This window comes from Lathyrus oleraceus, chromosome 3 (genome assembly GCF_024323335.1).
Source record: "Lathyrus oleraceus cultivar Zhongwan6 chromosome 3, CAAS_Psat_ZW6_1.0, whole genome shotgun sequence".
NCBI classification, from domain to species: Eukaryota; Viridiplantae; Streptophyta; class Magnoliopsida; order Fabales; family Fabaceae; genus Lathyrus; species Lathyrus oleraceus.
The window spans coordinates 96,648,327-96,666,599 of NC_066581.1; the positions used below are offsets into that span (position 1 = coordinate 96,648,327).

Below are 18,273 nucleotides of genomic sequence, written 5' to 3' on the forward strand. Positions count from 1 at the left end.
GAGTCTTGGATAATTATCACGGCAGCCATTAAGGAATTAATGGAGAGGAGGCTACACTTTCATTATTTATATATAACAAAAAACTACAAACTCTCGGTACAATTATTTAGGTCCAAGGAATCTCTGGAATTTGTAAAACTAATTAATATTTCCAAACATGCATAATAATATACTCAGAATTGCGTTGATTCTGTCCAATGCATTTTCTTCCTATATGTACTAACAAACATTCATTAATTCCTCATCTCACAATTAACAACAGTTGTCCCTTTTTCTCATAATTCTTAATTTCTTTGTCATATTCGCACTACCTATAACACAACAAGCATGGCCGATATACAACCTCAATTAAACGACAGAAGTCGTTCAAGCTATCTCTTCAGCTTCTTCTGGAGGCTTCTGATTACACTCATTATCCTCTTTGGCCTCATAATCTTTATCTTCTATCTCATTCTTCTACCCCGGCCCTTCAAGTTCTACGTCACAAACACCCAACTAACGCAATTCGACTACACAAACAACACACTACACTATAACATGGTGCTCAACTTCACAGCCCATAACCCAAATAAAAGACTCAGCATCTATTACGACAAAGTTCAGGCTCAAGCTTTCTACGAAGGGTCAAGGTTCGCGAATGTCGATTTGATCACCAAATATGTGAACTCGTTTCGCCAACGGAAGAAGATGAGTGACCCCATTAATGGTGTTTTCTCTGGTCAACAACTTTTGATGCTTAACAATGATCAAGTCTTGGAATTCAATAAAGAGAAGAGTGATGGAGTTTATAGTATTCATATGAAGCTCTACTTCAGAATAAGGTTCAGACACGGAATCTCAATATCTCATATCTACAAGCCCAAGGTCAAATGTGACATTAAAGTTCCATTGAGCTCTAGCAATAGTAAAAATATAGAAACATTTACCTTCACTCAGGTTTTGACGAACAAGTGCAAAGTTGTGTTAGGTCCTACTTATTAAGCCTATGTTTTCTTTGAATTGTACTTGAATTTGGTTTTCAAATTTTTATTTTTTATGATTCTTATTGTTTGGGCTAAATCCTCCCAAATGTATAAAAGAAAAATTATTTTTAATTCATCAAAATATTTCTTTGAAATATTGTCTCCTTAAAATTTCCTTGAACACTCTTGGTCCTTTTAGTTAACTTCCGATTTGACAATCCATGATGTTAGTATATTTAAGGACTAAAATATTTTAAGGAGAGTATATATTTATTTAATCCATTTTGTTTTCTTTCATTGTTAATTGTTAAACCTATGATAGTAGATGTTATTTGATATCTAAAAGATATAAAATTTAGAAGACAAAATTTATATCTTAAAAATATCTCACTAAGATTTTGTTTTTCATATTTATCAGCTTAATTATTCAAAAAATAATGTAAAATTTAAAATACAAAATTAACTTAAATTCTTAATGATGTATTCACACATACTTTTGCTCATCTAAAATGTATAAAATAGAATATAACTAACAAAGTCATACCACTATTTGATATTTAAAAGCTCTCTGCTCGGATCAAGAAGATGAAATTCTTAATGGAATGTGATAATTCTTTGTCATATAAGATATTTTGTATTTCTTTATTATATGTTTGTGCATTTATTTTTGTTATTTTTTAGGTTAATAATGCTCGTAAAACGTTTAATGCAAAATAATTATAAAAAATATTTTTTTTTTAAATTTGACAATTTAATCAAATAACTATTGAGTGTTGGAAAAAATCAGAAATGGAGTGGTGAAAAACAATGTGTTTGGGAAAGATGAAGATGATAATGTGAATAGAGAGAGATAGAGAAATAGAGAAAGATTGAGAGAATTGAATCATATGGCATTAACCTTTCAACTATGACATACAATGTCTATTTATAGGGTACAAATTGGAACCACAAACAGACCCAAGAATAACAGAAAAAAACAGAATTGCAAAAACAGCTTATTTCCAAAACAACTTATCCAATAAGTTGTTTTTCACTGCAGTGCTTTTTAAAGTTTCTATCAAGCATTTGAATTATTAAGGACTTCCAATACACCACCTTAATTCAAATGCTCCACACTCATCATGCTCAACTTCTTCACAAGTCTCTTGAACACATCACTTGTCACACCTTTCGTTAACAAGTCCGCGACTTGTTCTTCGCTTCTGCAGTACCCTAAACGCAACTGTCCGGAGCTCACCAATTCTCTCAAATAGTGGAATCGCATTTCAATATGCTTTCTCCTCCCATGTGATATGGGATTCTTAGCAAGGTTTATCGCTGAAATGTTGTCCACAAGTAGCAAAACAACCCCATTTCTACTGTTGTCCAACTCCTTACATAGATTCACCAGCCGCACAGCTTGGCATGCACACATCGACGCTGCTATATACTCGGCCTCGCAAGAAGAGAGGGCTACAACCGGTTCCTTTTTCGAACACCAAGAGATTGGTGCCTTACCGAACATAAAGAGATACCCCGTCGTAGACTTTCGATCATCCTTATCTCCGCACCAATTGGAATCGGTGTATCCGAGTAACTCACAACTTTTGCCCATGTTGCTTGCCGGAAACAAAATTCCACAACCAAGAGTACCTTTCACATATCTAAGGATCCTCTTAACTGCTGCCAAGTGTGATACCTTCGGCCTCTCCATGAATCTACTCGCAATACCGACACTAAACGCCAAATCTGGCCACGTATTGCACAAGTAACGCAATGATCCTATCAATCTCCGGTATTGAGTAGGATCCACATCTTGTTCTTCTTCACTCTTGGACAGCTGTAATCGTGTCTCGGCTGGTGTTGTGGCAGTATTGCAATGCTCCATATCACACCTCTTCAGAATTTCCATGGCATACCTTCTTTGGTGCATGAGCAGTCCCAATTTTGTCCTTTGGAACTCTATGCCTAAGAAGTATTTCATGATACCAAGATCACTCATTTCAAATTCTTTCATAAACTTTCCTTTGAACTTTGAAATGTTCTTTTCGCAGTTGCCGGTAATCAACAAATCGTCCACATAAAGACAAAGAATGATTACTCTCTCACTTGCATCCGGTTTCACATAAACTCCATGTTCGGATACGCATTTCTTGAAACCAACATCGCTAAGAAATCCATCTATGCGTTTGTTCCAAGCTCTTGGAGCTTGTTGCAAACCATAGAGTGCCTTCCTCAACTTATAGACCTTTGCCTCTTGATTTTTTATCACAAAACCAGGTGGCTGTCTCACATCTACCTCATCATCAAGTGGACCATTCAAAAACGCAGATTTGACGTCCATTTGATACAACGGCCAGCTGTTGTTATTTTCCATCGCAACAACTAACCGAATGGTTTCATGCCTTGCAACTGGAGCAAACACTTCATCGAAGTCTATCCCTTCCTTTTGCAAAAATCCCTTCGCTACTAATCGAGCTTTATGCTTGATTATCTCGCCTTTCAGATTCGCTTTCACTTTGTAGACCCACTTCACACCTATCGCCTTTTTACCTTTCGGTAAATCAACCAACATCCAAGTATTGTTCTTCTCAATCGAATTCAGTTCTTCTTTCATCGCACACATCCATTTTGGATCGCTTAATGCCTCCTTCGTATTCACCGGTTCGGATTCGGCCATTAGAGCAAAGTGAATAAGATCACCCTCATTGTTGATCTCGCTATCTCGGAATAATTCACAATCACGGACTCTTTGAGGCAATCCTCTTTGCCTTGTTGGTCGTCTACTTGATTCACCTGTTTCGGTTACAAAAGGTTGCTGTACAGTACCTTCAGCAGGCTGAGAATTCAAATTTTCCTACATGAAATCGATTTCACCTTGAGGCAAATCGATTTCAACCTCACCAGAACCAGTTCCAGCAGCTCCAGAATGCTGATTTTCCTGCATGAAATCGATTTCATCTTGAGGCAAATCGATTTCCTGAACTGATATGGCAGATTTTCTGCTGTCAAACTGCCAAAACTCGTCCACAATCACATCTCGACTTATCACAATCTTCTTGTTACTCATATCAAACAGCTTGTAGCCTCCGGTAGGATGATGACCAACCAGCAACATCATTTCACCCTTGTCATCTAATTTCTTTCGAATCTGACCCGAAATATGTCGAAACGCTACCGAACCGAAAACACGCAAGTGACTCAAACTTGGCTTGTCTCCACACCATACCTCTTCTGGAGTAACCTTCTTCAGCTTCTTTGTAGGACACCTGTTTATCAAATAGGAAGCTGTAGAAACAGCTTCTCCCCACAACTCTTTCGGAAGATTTTTCGCTTTCAACATGCTACGCACCCTGTTCATAATCGTCCGATTTTTTCTCTCGGCAACACCATTTTGCTGAGGCGTATAGGGTGGTACAACCTCACGCATAATACCCTCATCGTCATAATAACTCCCAAATTCCCTCGAAGTAAATTCTCCTCCTCCATCGGTTTTGAGAATTTTGAGTTTGTGACTACTTTGTCGCTCAACCATGGATTTAAATCGTTTGAACATATCAAACACCTCATCCTTCCTCTTGATTAGATAAATCCACAGCTTCCTACTGAAATCATCAATAAACGTGACAAAGTATCGGTTACGTCCATACGAATTGACTTGCATCGGCTCACACACGTCCGAATACACCACCTCAAGAAGATGTTGGGTCCTATGACCTGTATCCTTGCTGAAAACACTCTTGTGTTGCTTCCCTTGAACACATTCAACACACAACTCAGCTGGAACCACGATTCTTGGCAGCCCGGTCACCATACCATGTCTATGCAATGCGTCGAGGTCTCGAAAATTGAGATGACCAAGACGGTAATGCCACAACCACTCCTCATGACTTGCCGATGTAGCTAAACATCGATGCTCCATTACTTTCAATGCTATCTTGAAAGTTCGATTGGCAGCCATCAGTGCTTTAAGTACCAAAACTCCCTTTTGGTCCAAAACACGCAATACCTTGTTTTCCATGCGAATAATGTAATCTTTCTCGAGTAGTTGGCCAATGCTCAAAACATTACGTTTGATTCCTGGAATGTACAGCACATCCTTGATCAATGAACGACCACCATCTTTCCTCACGATCAAGACATCTCCAACGCCATCGGCGGATAACGTCGTATCATTGGCAAATCTCACTTTATTCTTCGTGGCTTGATTGATCTTGACAAACCAATCCTTTCTTCCCGTCATATGAGTCGAACAACCAGAATCCAAGTACCACTCATCGCTACTTTGAATTCCATCTCGAACCGTTACCATTGCGTTTTTCTTCGAACGCGTTTCTGCAAAATTGTCTGCACTGCTGCCACTGCTGTCCAACCCTTCTCTCATGCCATAATTCTCTTCCGTGATCATCACAAGAAGCATATTATCATCATTCTCTTCTTCCCTATCAAACTTCGCCTCATCCGCGCGATTTTCTCTTCGTTTCGCGTGGCAATACTTTGCGAAATGCCCAAGCTTTTGACAATTGTAACACTTCACGTTACTTTTGTCGAATGGCTTGTGGGTTCCTTGATCACCCTCCTTGGAGCTTCCCTCACCTTTTTTCCCCTTTGAATTTTGTGAATCTCTACCACCAAAATTCTGGAAATTGGACTTCCCTCTCGGATGCCCTTTCCTCTCCGATCGTTTACTCTTCTCATGAAGTCGCGCTTGCAATGCTATTTCCGACTTCGCTTTATCGTTTCCCCTCTCATCCATTCGTTGTTCATGAGCTTCTAGTGAGCTTTGAAGCTCCTCCTTCGACAACGGCGATAAATCCTTCGATTCTTCGAGCGCAACGACAATGTTGTCGAATCTTGGCGTTAAAGAACGCAAGATCTTCGACACAACATTCTGCTCTACCGTAGTTTCCCCGCACGACTTGATTTGATTCACCACACGTGTAATACGCATCACATAATCGTTTATCGACTCCTTGTCCTCCATTTGCATTAACTCGAACTGTCGCTTGTGAGTTTGTAACCTCACCACTTTGGCTTTGGCAGCCCCTGCATAAGCCTTCTCAAGAATCTCCCACGCTTGCTTTGCGGAATCGCAATCGCCTACTTTTTCAAAGTTGTCACCATCGACACAAGAATGGATCAAGAACATCGCTTTGTAATCCTTCTTCTTCTCTTCTTTGAACGTAGCCTTTTGAGCATCCGTAGCTCCTTCGACAAGAGACGTAACACCATCTTTGATCACCTCAAGAACGTCTTGATAGCTGAACAAAACCTTCATTTGCTTCGCCCATTTGTCGTAGTTTTTCGAGTCAAGGATTGGAAGATTGGTAGGTATTTTATCGTTTGAAACAGACATGATTGCAGCGGAATTGGATCAGAATCAAAGCTCTTGATGCCAAATGTTGGAAAAAACCAGAAATGTAGTGGTGAAAAATAGTGTGTTTGGGAAAGATGAAGATGATAATGTGAATAGAGAGAGATAGAGAAATAGAGAAAGATTGAGAGAATTGAATCATATGGCATTAACCTTTCAACTATGAAATACAATGTCTATTTATAGGGTACAAATTGGAACCACAAATAGGCCCAAGAATAACAGAAAAAAACAGAATTGCAAAAACAGCTTATTTCTAAAACAACTTATCCAATAAGCTATTTTTTATTGCGGTGCTTTTTAAAGCTTCTATCAAGCATTTGAATTATTAAAGACTTCCAATATTGAGTTTATAGATTTTTCGAATAATGTAATAATATGATAAGGTCTACACTAAGTCTGATGGAGCCTTGGATGTTAAAACAATAAAAAATCGAGAAATTTTAACCCAAAACTAGCAACAATAATGCCTAGGATGAAGTCATCAAACCCCTAAGGCGGCACGCTAGCCGGTGGATACATTGAGTGAAGGGAAATTGAGATTAAAATACGAACCAAAAAATATTTTTTTATATTGATCCTTACAAATGAGCATGATCAACGATAGAATGGTTATCTCTTGTGATGATTAACTATTGATGTAAAATCTAGAGAACTGTCACAGGTATTGAACAAACAACACCACATCTACTCATTTCATATGAACAGAGTGTTCAATATCAGTTCTAGTTGTTTTGCACGAATATATATATATATATATATATATATATATATATATATATATATATATATATATATATATATATATATATATATATATATATATATGAGAGAGAGAGAGAGAAAGAGAATCATTAAACCAAGTTCTAACCGTTAAAGAGCGAAATGCAGACAATGGCTTGAAGAATTATTGTCTAGTACTAAATGGTATAACTTGTTATCTAATATAACTTTATATATCATATTATAATTCTATAATGCAATCCAAAACGTTACATATTCGGTAGGGGGTTGAAAAAACACTTAAACCACCTAAGATGTAATAAGCCCATCTTCTAAACAAACCTTAACAACAACATTCATCAACAACAAATCTTATACAACATACAAGATAAAACAAATAACACTTATTAACAACAACAAAAATATCAATAATATAGCATAAACTACATACAACATACAAGTTTTATTACTAACAACAACATATCAACTCATAAGATGTTTCAGAAATGTACATGTCCCAAAATGGTATCCACAATAAAAGGAGGACCAAGCTGAAGTGAGAGTTGCAAACTTGTGTTAAATTTGAATGAATGTCATTTTGAAGTCTTTCGAAAGTTTGCAGTGCTCACTTTAACTTCATCCTCGTTTATTTTTTCCATTCACCTTCCCTACCTACAATTCAGAACCAGCTGAAAGTCCACTCATATTAAGTTATAAACGTCATATTATCCTACAAACATTATGAAGCAAGCTATCGAAACGTAAAAAATGATACATAAACAACATAGTTCACTTCTTAGGTTACACATTCACTCATATTAAGTTAACCTCTAAACATATTTTAAAACATAAACTATTGTGAAGACGAACCTGTAATGTAATTTCCTAAGATTTGATGCAACAAAGGTAATCCTGTAAGGAATACGAGTTTGCTGCATGAGTTTAGGGGTTCCATTTTGAATGTTTGTGAAGAAAGGTTGTCGAAATGTTAATGCATATTAGGATATATGAGAAAGACGAGTGAGAGAGACGTTAAAGTTTTGTATTGAGAAAGACGATTGTTATGTAGTGAAGCGAGAGATAATTTTGCTTATATATAAATATGTAAAATCTTTCACCATGCTTGATAATAAGAAATAAAATTAAATATAAGGACAAACCCATTTTGTCACGAAAAAATAGAAAATTGTTGGTGCTGGTATTTGAACTCTTACACTCCATGTACATTTCACCATGATTGTTAACTATGACCGTAGTCAAATGTCCTTTAGTAAGTAGAAAAAAACGTCCAAAAAAGAGTTATTAGCATGGTTAACAAGAAGTTCGTTGTAATATGGTGTTATGAAAAGTCTATTTTTTAGTAGTGATAGGAAGATGATAGGAATAACAGCAAACAAAGACTCACATAAAATAAGAGAGAGAGAGAGAGAGAGAGAGAGAGAGAGAGAGAGATTGATTATGCATAGGAAGGAAATAGGAGCACCTCTTTATAACAATGCTTTTGAGCATTTTAACGTGTAAAAACTCAAAATCTATGAAGATTTGACCGAGAAAATGTTGGAAGCAAAAATTTCCAAAATATATGTGATAATTGATTATTCAAGGAGAATAATTGATTATTAGCTGTAAATTTGGAAGATTTTGTGTTTTCTTCATTAAGGCTCTAATTTGAATTTCTTTAAGGTGAATATATATTATGTTCTCGCTTGAAATTTGAAATGTATATACAACATAATCGATTGTGATAATCTATTATTTGTCTAAATTTTAGTCTTCTTGATCTTTTGGATCTTGGGTTGAAATATGACTTTGACATATTGCTTTTGGCACCCACCTTTCATTCAGATTTCACTCCTTTCTCCAAAAATGCATAAAACTCAAATAAGTCATTAGTAAAAATTAATTTAAATAACTGAATAATTTAATAAATCACTCATTTAAAGAGTTAGTGAAACTTTTCCGATTTTTATACAAAAAAAATATTCACCTAAACATCAAGGAAACTTGAGAAACTTGTAGGAAACAACAAAACATTATCGTAAATCGTTTTTTTTCAAATTATTTGACTTGAGAGTTGCAAAGTATATGACTCAAGAGTTGGTTTAGACCACAATATTGATAAATTTATTACAAATTTATTACCTCAATATATTAAGAGGTTAAATAATCATCACAAAAAATAAATTACTTACTTATCTATATAAAATATAATATAAAAATGAAAAATCATATTTTTCCAAGTGTAATTTTATCATTTAAATATAATATAAATCATATATTTGTTTAAATTATCTAATATATATAATAAAACAATTTAATATTAAATATACTTTTTAAAATATAAACTTATTTATAGAATAGTGTCAATACTTTTTTATTAAATCACATAAACTATTTCCCAATTTATTTAAACTTTTATAGTATCATTTCTCGATTTAAAAGTAGTGCACAAACACTATAAAACAATATTACATATACATTCAATTAAATTTTTTATATTTACCATATTATATCAATATTTTAAAAATAAAATGGTGATTTAACGGAATACACGTGAAACTTTTACAAAAATAATCCACTTTTTCAAGGAAATTCCCAAAATACCCCTGGTTTTAAAGAAATTCCAAAACTATCCCACTTTTAGGAGGAGTCGCCAATTGAATTGGAGACTCCTCTTAAAACTTGAATGGAGGCGCCAATTGGATTGGCTAGGACATGTGCCCTAGCCAATCCAATTTTGGCGCCCCTATGTAGGGTTTAAGAGGAGGCACCAATTCAATTGGAGACTCCTCCTAAAATGCAATTTTTATGTTATAAATAGATGCGTTGTGTGAGTAATTGTTCCACGTCTCATATAATCATTTCGCAATCATGTTTGGTGTTCCTCGCCGATATGGAAAGGTGATTTATGCGAGAGATAAATCTCAGATGCTGATGTTGTTCTGGAACATCACTACGTTCGATCAACTGAAGAGGGAGTTGGTTCGTTGGTTAGATGGAAAAATACCAGAAGGGGAAAAAATTAGAAGTATTGAGAGACTTGACAGTATCTTTGGTTGGGTGCGAATGAAGACTGATAAGGATGCTAGGGAAATGATGTTCGGTCGAGACGACATCAATTTGATTGTTGTAATCAGTTAGAAATATTTCTGTTTTCAGATAGCTTATTTTGTACTGATGTTTGTTGTGAACCTCGTTGTAACAAAAACTTAATGATATATAATGATTGAAGGTTACAGAAATACAATGTTACAAAAAGCTTAAGACCTAGATGATGTTCCTCGATTGGGACAGTTGTTCTTGTTGTGTCCTGGTTGACGACAGATACTACATAATCTTATCATTTTATCTGTGGAATCCATCTCTGTTCTGATACGTGTGTTGTTTGGCCTTCCTTTTTTCTTTCTTCGCGTCTCGTCATTGTGCCAAACAATATCACCTTCATATGGAGGCCAGTAATCCTCCATTGGTAGTACTGAGAAGCTTTGATTATACACATTCATGATGGTGTCGGCCTTGTACACATCAGATAAATGGTTGTAAGCATCTTGACGAGTATAAGCGCATGCTGCAATGACGTGGGAGCAAGGTATGCGGAAGGCCTGGAATTTTCCACAATCGCACCAACTTCTGTTTAGTCTAACAGCGTAGGCTAAATTTGGTCTCCCCTCGTTGTGGACCATTGTTTCATGGACGCTGAAATTTTGCCTATGACGGTCAAAGACTGTTATAGCGTGTGTGCTAGCTTTGATGCTCTCCTCTTTCATGACCTTCATGCAACACTCACTGAATACTTGCTCGGACATTAACACCGCACTCCGTCTTTCACCTCTGGTTGCGAACGTAGAAGCCAACCTATAATAGGTTGATCTTACCAAGGCGGTTATCGGCAGATTTCGAATTCCTTTGAATACCCCGTTCATGCATTCCACAAAGTTTGTTGTCATGTGGCCCCATCAACAACCTCTGCCAAATGCCCTTGTCCACTGCTCTACTAGTATGTTATTTAGCCATCTCCCTGCGTCTTCATTAGACAGTCTAATTTCATCACGATAATATTGAAATGACGGCTGAGTTAGAGCATACCCAGCATTCACCACCTTCTTGCGAAGATTCTTATCTTTTATAGCACACATGATGTTTTGTGCAATGTGTCTGATGCAATAGACATGGGTAGAAGGAGGATCATGCCATCCGTTGTCATGGTTGTTGTAGGCACTCTCAATGGCAGCATGTCTATCAGAAATCAAACAGAGATTGGCTTGTGGAGCCACATGCGTTCTGAGATGTCGAAGAAAGAAACCCCATCCACTAGTCGTTTCACCTTCAACAAGAGCAAAGGCAATGTGAAAGACATTGTTGTTGCCGTCTTGTGCAACCGCCATGAGCAAAGTACCCTTGTATTTTCCGTATAACAAAGTGCCATCAATTTGAATAATAGGTTTGCAGAATGCAAAACCTTTGATGCACGGGTCAAATGCCCAAAAGAGACGGTGAAAGATTCTATTACCTGTAGCACAGGTTCCGTCTAGCATCATCGCTGTGATCGTGTGAAGCTGCAGTTCGGTATTATGCCCCAAAATATCCCAGATCCCCCAGCTAGCCTAGGAGAATGACATCTGCGCAAAGTTAACGACCAATGGAACTTCAATCCATGGCAAAGCTTCGGAAGATCGGAGTGTCGCAAATGGAAGCACCGTCATGACCATGTGTTAACTGACGCGGTCATGCCAACTGAAGAAAAACCAAGTCATACTTATATGGCTTGGTACAGATCAGGTGGTTTTCAGTTCATCGCCGAGGATATGTACTTGTACGACCCACGTCAGATTACTTACACACCTGACACCTCAACATCAAACCCCCAACAACAGTGTCAGACCAGATACACACAACCTCCTGTCCGTCAAACGTTTCGTTCAACCAACACACAAGCATACAACCAAAACATTCCATACACCCAACCCCAATACCAAGAGCATACCCCATACCACCACCAACAAATTAACCATCAACCCGAGACTCAATATCGCTTCGCACCCACCCCATCACCCTACTAAAGTCGCCTAAGCCAGAACACCCAACGATCATTCAACACCAACCGCCCCTCTTCCTACCGTAGCCAAGAAGCCCAAACCTCACAAAACCAAAACATCCAACAACCCTATCTCTACCAAACACCCCAACAACCTTTCCAACCTTTCCTCGACGCATCGTTCACACCCATGTCTCCCTTCAACCGTCCCGGTCACCCATCAATGAGTCAATCACATCCCAACTTCTCTGGCATGGGTCATGAGCTCAGCTACGGCGGTACACCATCGATGCATACTAAAGACTATGCCGACTTGTCTGACTACCTCAACAGACCTTCTCCTGTAGTTGGTAGTGACGTTCTTGTCCCCTCAGATGCTCAAACACCAGTACCGAATCGTCAACGTGGGTTAGGGCCACGGGCTAGGGTAGCTAGAGGATGTGGGACCGGAGGTCGGTTAGGTGATCCCGGTCATCACCATTAGGTTTCTTTGTGTAAACGACAAATTTTATTAATATCAAGTGGTCCTATATCAAATTTATCTATCACGTATACCATTTACAAAAAAAATTGCATTTTAGGAGGAGTCTCCAATTGAATTGACGCCTCCATTCAATTTTTAAGAGGAGTCTTCAATTCAATTGGCGACTCCTCCTAAAAGTGGGGTAGTTTGGGAATTTTTTTGAAACCAAGGATATTTTGGGAATTATCTTTGAAAAAATGGGTTATTTTCGTAAAAATTTCAATACACGTCTTTTATTGATTTTATATTATAATATCGGTTCATATTCATTTTTCTCGAATTTCTTTATTGATAAAATTTAAAATGATACAAGCTAAATTCAGAAAAATATAAATAAAACTTTTACAAGTGTAATTCTTTAAATTGTCATGTTGTGTGTTAAAATCTTAATCTACTAATTATTTTTAAAAAGTATTCCGTTTGTTATCAGTTATGTATAAAACATACTAGTATATGATAAAATGATTATAAACTATTCCCACGTTTTGACGATATCAAATGTCCAAGTAATAGGATTAATTATCTTAGCAGCAGTCATTAACGAAGAGGAGGCTACACTACACATTTAAAAATGGTACTATACTAACTACTAACCCACCCATGTTGTACGCATAGATCTTTTCCTTAGCCGACCGCATTTTTATTCAATTATTATTACATAGATGATAGATTCACCAATTTCTCTCCTTTCTATATATACATACACACCATCTATTTATTCCTCATCTCATAATTCATAGTAATATATCTTCTCCTGCTTAATTTCTCTGTTACTCATTAACAAGTATGGCCGATAACCAACCTCAGTTGAACGATTCTTACTATGGACCTGCAATTCCAGCTGCTCGAGGGCAATCCAGCAACCGCCGCAACCGTGGCGGAAGCGGTTGTTGCACTCTCTTTACCTTTTTATGGAAACTTCTAGTTGCACTTATTGTTCTCTTTGGTCTCATAATCCTTATCTTCTATCTCATTGTACAACCGCTTTCCTTCAAGTTCTATGTCACAAAAGCCCAATTAACTCAATTCGACTACACAAACAACACACTACACTATAACATGGTGCTCAACTTTACAGCTCACAACCCAAATAAAAAACTCAGCATTTACTATGACAAAGTTGAAGCTCAAGCATTCCTCGAAGGGTCGAGGTTTGCTAATGTTGACATGATCACACACATGAACTCGTTTCGCCAATACAAGAAAGGCAGTAACCCGATGAGTGGAGTTTTTGCAGGACAAAAATTGTTGATGCTCGATATTGGTCAAGTCTCCGAGTTCAACAAAGATAAGAATATTGGAGTTTATAATATCTATGTTAAGCTCTACTTTACGGTTAGGTTTAGACTTGGCGACTCCATATCCAGAAAGTACAAACCTAAGGTCAAGTGCGACCTCACTGTTCCTTTGAGCAACGAAAATGGAACTGGGTTTACCTTTTATCGACTTATACCCACTAAGTGTAATGTTGAGTTCTAGGTTCTAAGCTTGCACTTTCTTGTAATTGTTTTCCTTTCTCTCTTTTTCTTTCTTTTTGCTTTTGAGCCTAATATTGGCATGCAAGATATTTGTTGTTATTTTATTCATTCTTTGACTCTAAGGTACATGTACCATCCATGCAATTTATTCTAGTGCTTACGATTTTTTTATTGATCTTAGTTTAAGTTTTCTGCTTCTAATTAGATAATTATTTTTCAATTTTAATAGTCAAAGTTTCTATAGAGGAAATTTTTTTTAAATAATCAATTTTTAAAAAAAAAAATTCATTTTTTTTTACATAAATGGACAATTTTTGTCCTAATTTGTACATTGGCGCCATCCTAGATGGCGCCTACCCTTAAAAGTAGGGAAGGTCACCACTAGGAGTGGCGCCTACACCTATTTTTTTTTTTTCTTTTTTTAATATGTTTTTAATTATTTTTTTAATTTTTTTAAATCCTTTTTAACTTATTTTAAATTTATTAATTTATATTTATTATAAATTATATTAATTTATATTAATACATATATATAAATAATATTATTTACAATATATATATATATATATATATATATATATATATATATTAATTTATATATATTAATTTAATTTATAACTAAATAATATTATTTACAAATTTTTGGGAGAATTATGGTTAATCGTGTTAGGGTTAATTAATCAATTATAATTAGGGTTTATTGATCGGTTATAATTAGAGTTTGGTAGTTATGACCTAATTCAAAACCTAATTATCCCTAAGACTAATTAATCAAGTGCGACAATAATTAGGGTTAAGTACATTGATGTACAACCTAGATTTTTTCCTATAAATAAAGTGTTATTTCCTTGCATTTTCTTCACCACTATTTCCTATCACTTTCTCTATCAAGTTGAGTTCATGACATCCCCCAGACCGTCATCATGGCAACGAACATCATCAAGGCGGCCGGATCCTGAACCAGTAATCTTAAAAAGGGATGGGCATGTTATTTTCTCGCCTGTGAAACCCCCAATGGAGATGAAATTTTGGAACATCCGTTCGTTGGACCAACTAAAAAGGTCCTTGATGTCTTGGTTAGAGGGAGATTACCAACCTGGTGAAGTCATCAGAAGGATTCAGAGGCTTAGAATAAGGTTCTCATTTGAAACTGGAGAAACGGTATGTTGGTGGGTTGAAGTTGAAAGCGACATTGATTGCATCCAAATGATGCATGGATCAGATGACATAGTGTTAACTGTTGTAATTTCCTAGATTTTAATGGTTGTTTGTGTTGTTGTTCTTGTATTTGTTATTGTTCTAGTACTTGTTCTTGTTCTAGTACTTGTTCTTGTTTTAGTACTTGTTCTTGTTCCAGTATTTGTTTTTGTTTTAGTAATTGTTGTTGTAATGTTAGATGTTTGTGTTTGTTATTCCAGTGTCATCTTCTATTTGGAATAAAAAGTAAACTTTATTGATAAATAGCATTGGTACGCAGAGTTATGAATATGAAAACTATGTTGTGGAACTAGATCCACGATATGGACATTTGTTCTTATTATGCCCCAGTTGTCGACATATGCTACACTTCCTCTGCATTTTCTCTGCGACGTCCATTTCAGTTCTAATGCGCCCGCTGTTTGGGCGACCACTTTTATTCTGCCGCATCGATTCGTTGTGCCAAACAATTTCCCCGTCATACTCTAGCCAATATGCCTCCAATGCTACCACCGGAAAGGGATTGTCGTATACATTTAGCAATGTTGCAACTTTAGAGATGGGAGACACTAGCGACAATGCATCGAAGTGGGTGTGTGAACACGCTGCAATGACATGGGAACAAGGCATACGATAGGCCTGAAATTGACCACAGTCACACCAACAGTCTGGTATTAGGACCCTATACTCTTGTCTGGGCAGCCCCTGGTTGTGGTCAATTGTTTCCTTGACACTAAAAGTGTGGTCATGGCGGTCGAATTCCGTAACCCGATGGTTGCTGGCTTTGGCAGATTCCTGCCTCATAAACTTCATGCAGGCATCACTATATACTTGACTCGTTTGTAACACTGCATGCCAGCGCTTGCCTCTTGTTACGAACAACGTTGCCATCCGAAAATAGGTCGCTCTCACCAAAGCGGTTACCGGGAGGTTACGTATGCCCTTAAAGACGTCGTTCATTGATTCCACAAGATTTGTTGTCATGTGGCCCCACCTCACCCCATCGTCGTATGACCTAGTCCATTTTGCTCTGTCAATATTATCGATCCACCTCCCTGCATCAGAATTTGCCAACACTATATCCCAGCGGTAGTATTGGAATCCAGGTTGGTTTAATGCATACCCCACGTTTATCAAATTTTTCTTCAAGAAATCATCTTTGAACTCCCGCACAAAATTTTGAGCAATATGCCTGATGCAGTAGACATGCGTAGACGGGGGGTCATGCCAACCATTTGCTGGATTATTGTATGCACTGTCTATAGAAGCGTGCCTGTCAGAAATCACACAGATGCCAGCTTGTGGAGTCACGTGCGTTCGGAGATTCTTAAGGAAGAAACTCCAAGCAGCAGTCGTTTCTCCTTCTACCAATGCAAAGGCTATTGGGAAAATATTAAAATTTCCATCTTGTGCGACCGCCATCAGTAACGATCCTTTGTATTTCCCATACAGCCAAGTTCCATCGACTTGAATAAGCGGCTTGCAGAATGTGAAACCGATGATGTAAGGACGGAATGCCCAGAAAAGTCTATGGAATATTCCATTACCTTCTAGACAAGTTCCGTCAGGGGATTGTGCCGGCAAGGTCTCCATTATAGAAACCGTCCCAGGTGAATACAAATGTAGTGCAGCCAGGTAGCGCGGAAGTTGTTTGTATGATTCCTCCCAATTACCGTATACCAGTTCAATTGCCTTGGTTTTTGCTAACCAAGCCTTTCTGTACGACGGTGTATATTTGAAAACAGCAACACAATGGGAGATAATAGTTTTGACCTTGAGTGACGGGTCAGCTTCAACAAGAGGTATTATGGAATGGCAGATCATATCATGGCTAAGTTTGCGATGATCCTGTGCCATGTTTGTGTTGACGCAAGTGTGAGCTTGAGAAATGGACCCTATCACCCACGCATTATGTTTCTTCTTGTACGATGCCATTAACCTATACCCACACTCCGGGTTTTTGCATAAAATAACGTATCTTTCCGGATTTGATTTGTTAACATCGTAGTCAACACAGTTTTTCAAGTGCCAGTTTTTTATTGCTAACAGACACTCTTCCTTGGTCCGAAATTGGTCACCCTTCTTTAACTCCTCATCAGACCTCATATATGGGTTGTAGAACATATCTAACGAGGGCTCATCCTCGCCCAAGTTAAGGGTTGTGAAGTGCGCAGGCGGTGAGTAGCGTTGCACTATAGGTATTTGTACTTGGTCTTCGTCTTCGGAGTCACGGTTCACCAAGTCATCAACCACGTCTTCTGCATCATCAACCACATCGTCTTCAACGGGGTGTTCAACATCTTGTTCGTCATCAACCACAGGATCAATAACCTGTGACTGAATATTCTGGGTTGGTTGAAATTGTTCCAACATAATGTACAACACTATATAATCGTAACCAGAATACTCATGGTTACGAAACATGTATTGTGCCTCCATGTCATTTTGAATCAGTGACTTATAAAACCTGACTGAGTTATTTTCAGAAAAAAAGGTTGTTGATAAAAAATTTGGGACACAGGTTGTCTAAGTTTGGACTCAATCTTTTTTTTCAGATAAGAGAAGTCAGCTCCTCTATTTAGACAAAGACGAGTGCAATCGGTGTTTCTAAATAGGAAGCTAGACATATCACATTCAAAAGTCTCACCATTCACGTGAGCTTTAATTTTGTATTGTGATGAAGATGCCATGATATGTGAAGATATGTCTGAAATATGTGAAGATATTGTGAAGATTTTGTGAATACCTGTGTGAAAATTTGTGTGAATACTTATACTCACACATCCACCAAGCATTCCCCTAGACAAGACAAGTGCAACCTAATATGTACCAATGCATGCTAACCTATCTACCTAGCCTGCAAGATTCTCACGCATGCCTATCCATCAAATGTCTTCACCACCTAGTCTGCAAGATTCCCACGCATGCCTACATACACGGATTCAATTGTGATGCATGCGTTAGACGTGTCACATTTTTTCATGCAACACATCCACCAAGCC

The 18,273-nt window shown here is 37.3% G+C and overlaps 2 protein-coding genes across 2 annotated transcripts; both read left to right on the plus strand.

Moving 5' to 3' along the window:
• Positions 1–327: 327 nt before the first annotated feature.
• Positions 328–981, plus strand: LOC127129872 (NDR1/HIN1-like protein 10). The gene has a single exon (XM_051058988.1). The coding sequence runs from the start codon at positions 328–330 to the stop codon at positions 979–981; it is 654 nt and encodes a 217-aa protein (XP_050914945.1).
• Positions 982–13,287: 12,306 nt separating this feature from the next.
• LOC127128955 (NDR1/HIN1-like protein 10) lies at positions 13,288–14,075 on the plus strand. Its single transcript, XM_051058301.1, has one exon. It carries the CDS (start codon positions 13,383–13,385, stop codon positions 14,073–14,075), a length of 693 nt encoding a protein of 230 aa, XP_050914258.1. The 5' UTR covers positions 13,288–13,382.
• Positions 14,076–18,273: the final 4,198 nt, after the last annotated feature.

Coding starts and splice junctions, on each gene's coding strand:
- LOC127129872 (XM_051058988.1), top strand. CDS start 328: ATGGCCGATATACAACCTCAATTAAACGACAGAAGTCGTTCAAGCTAT.
- LOC127128955 (XM_051058301.1), top strand. CDS start 13,383: ATGGCCGATAACCAACCTCAGTTGAACGATTCTTACTATGGACCTGCA.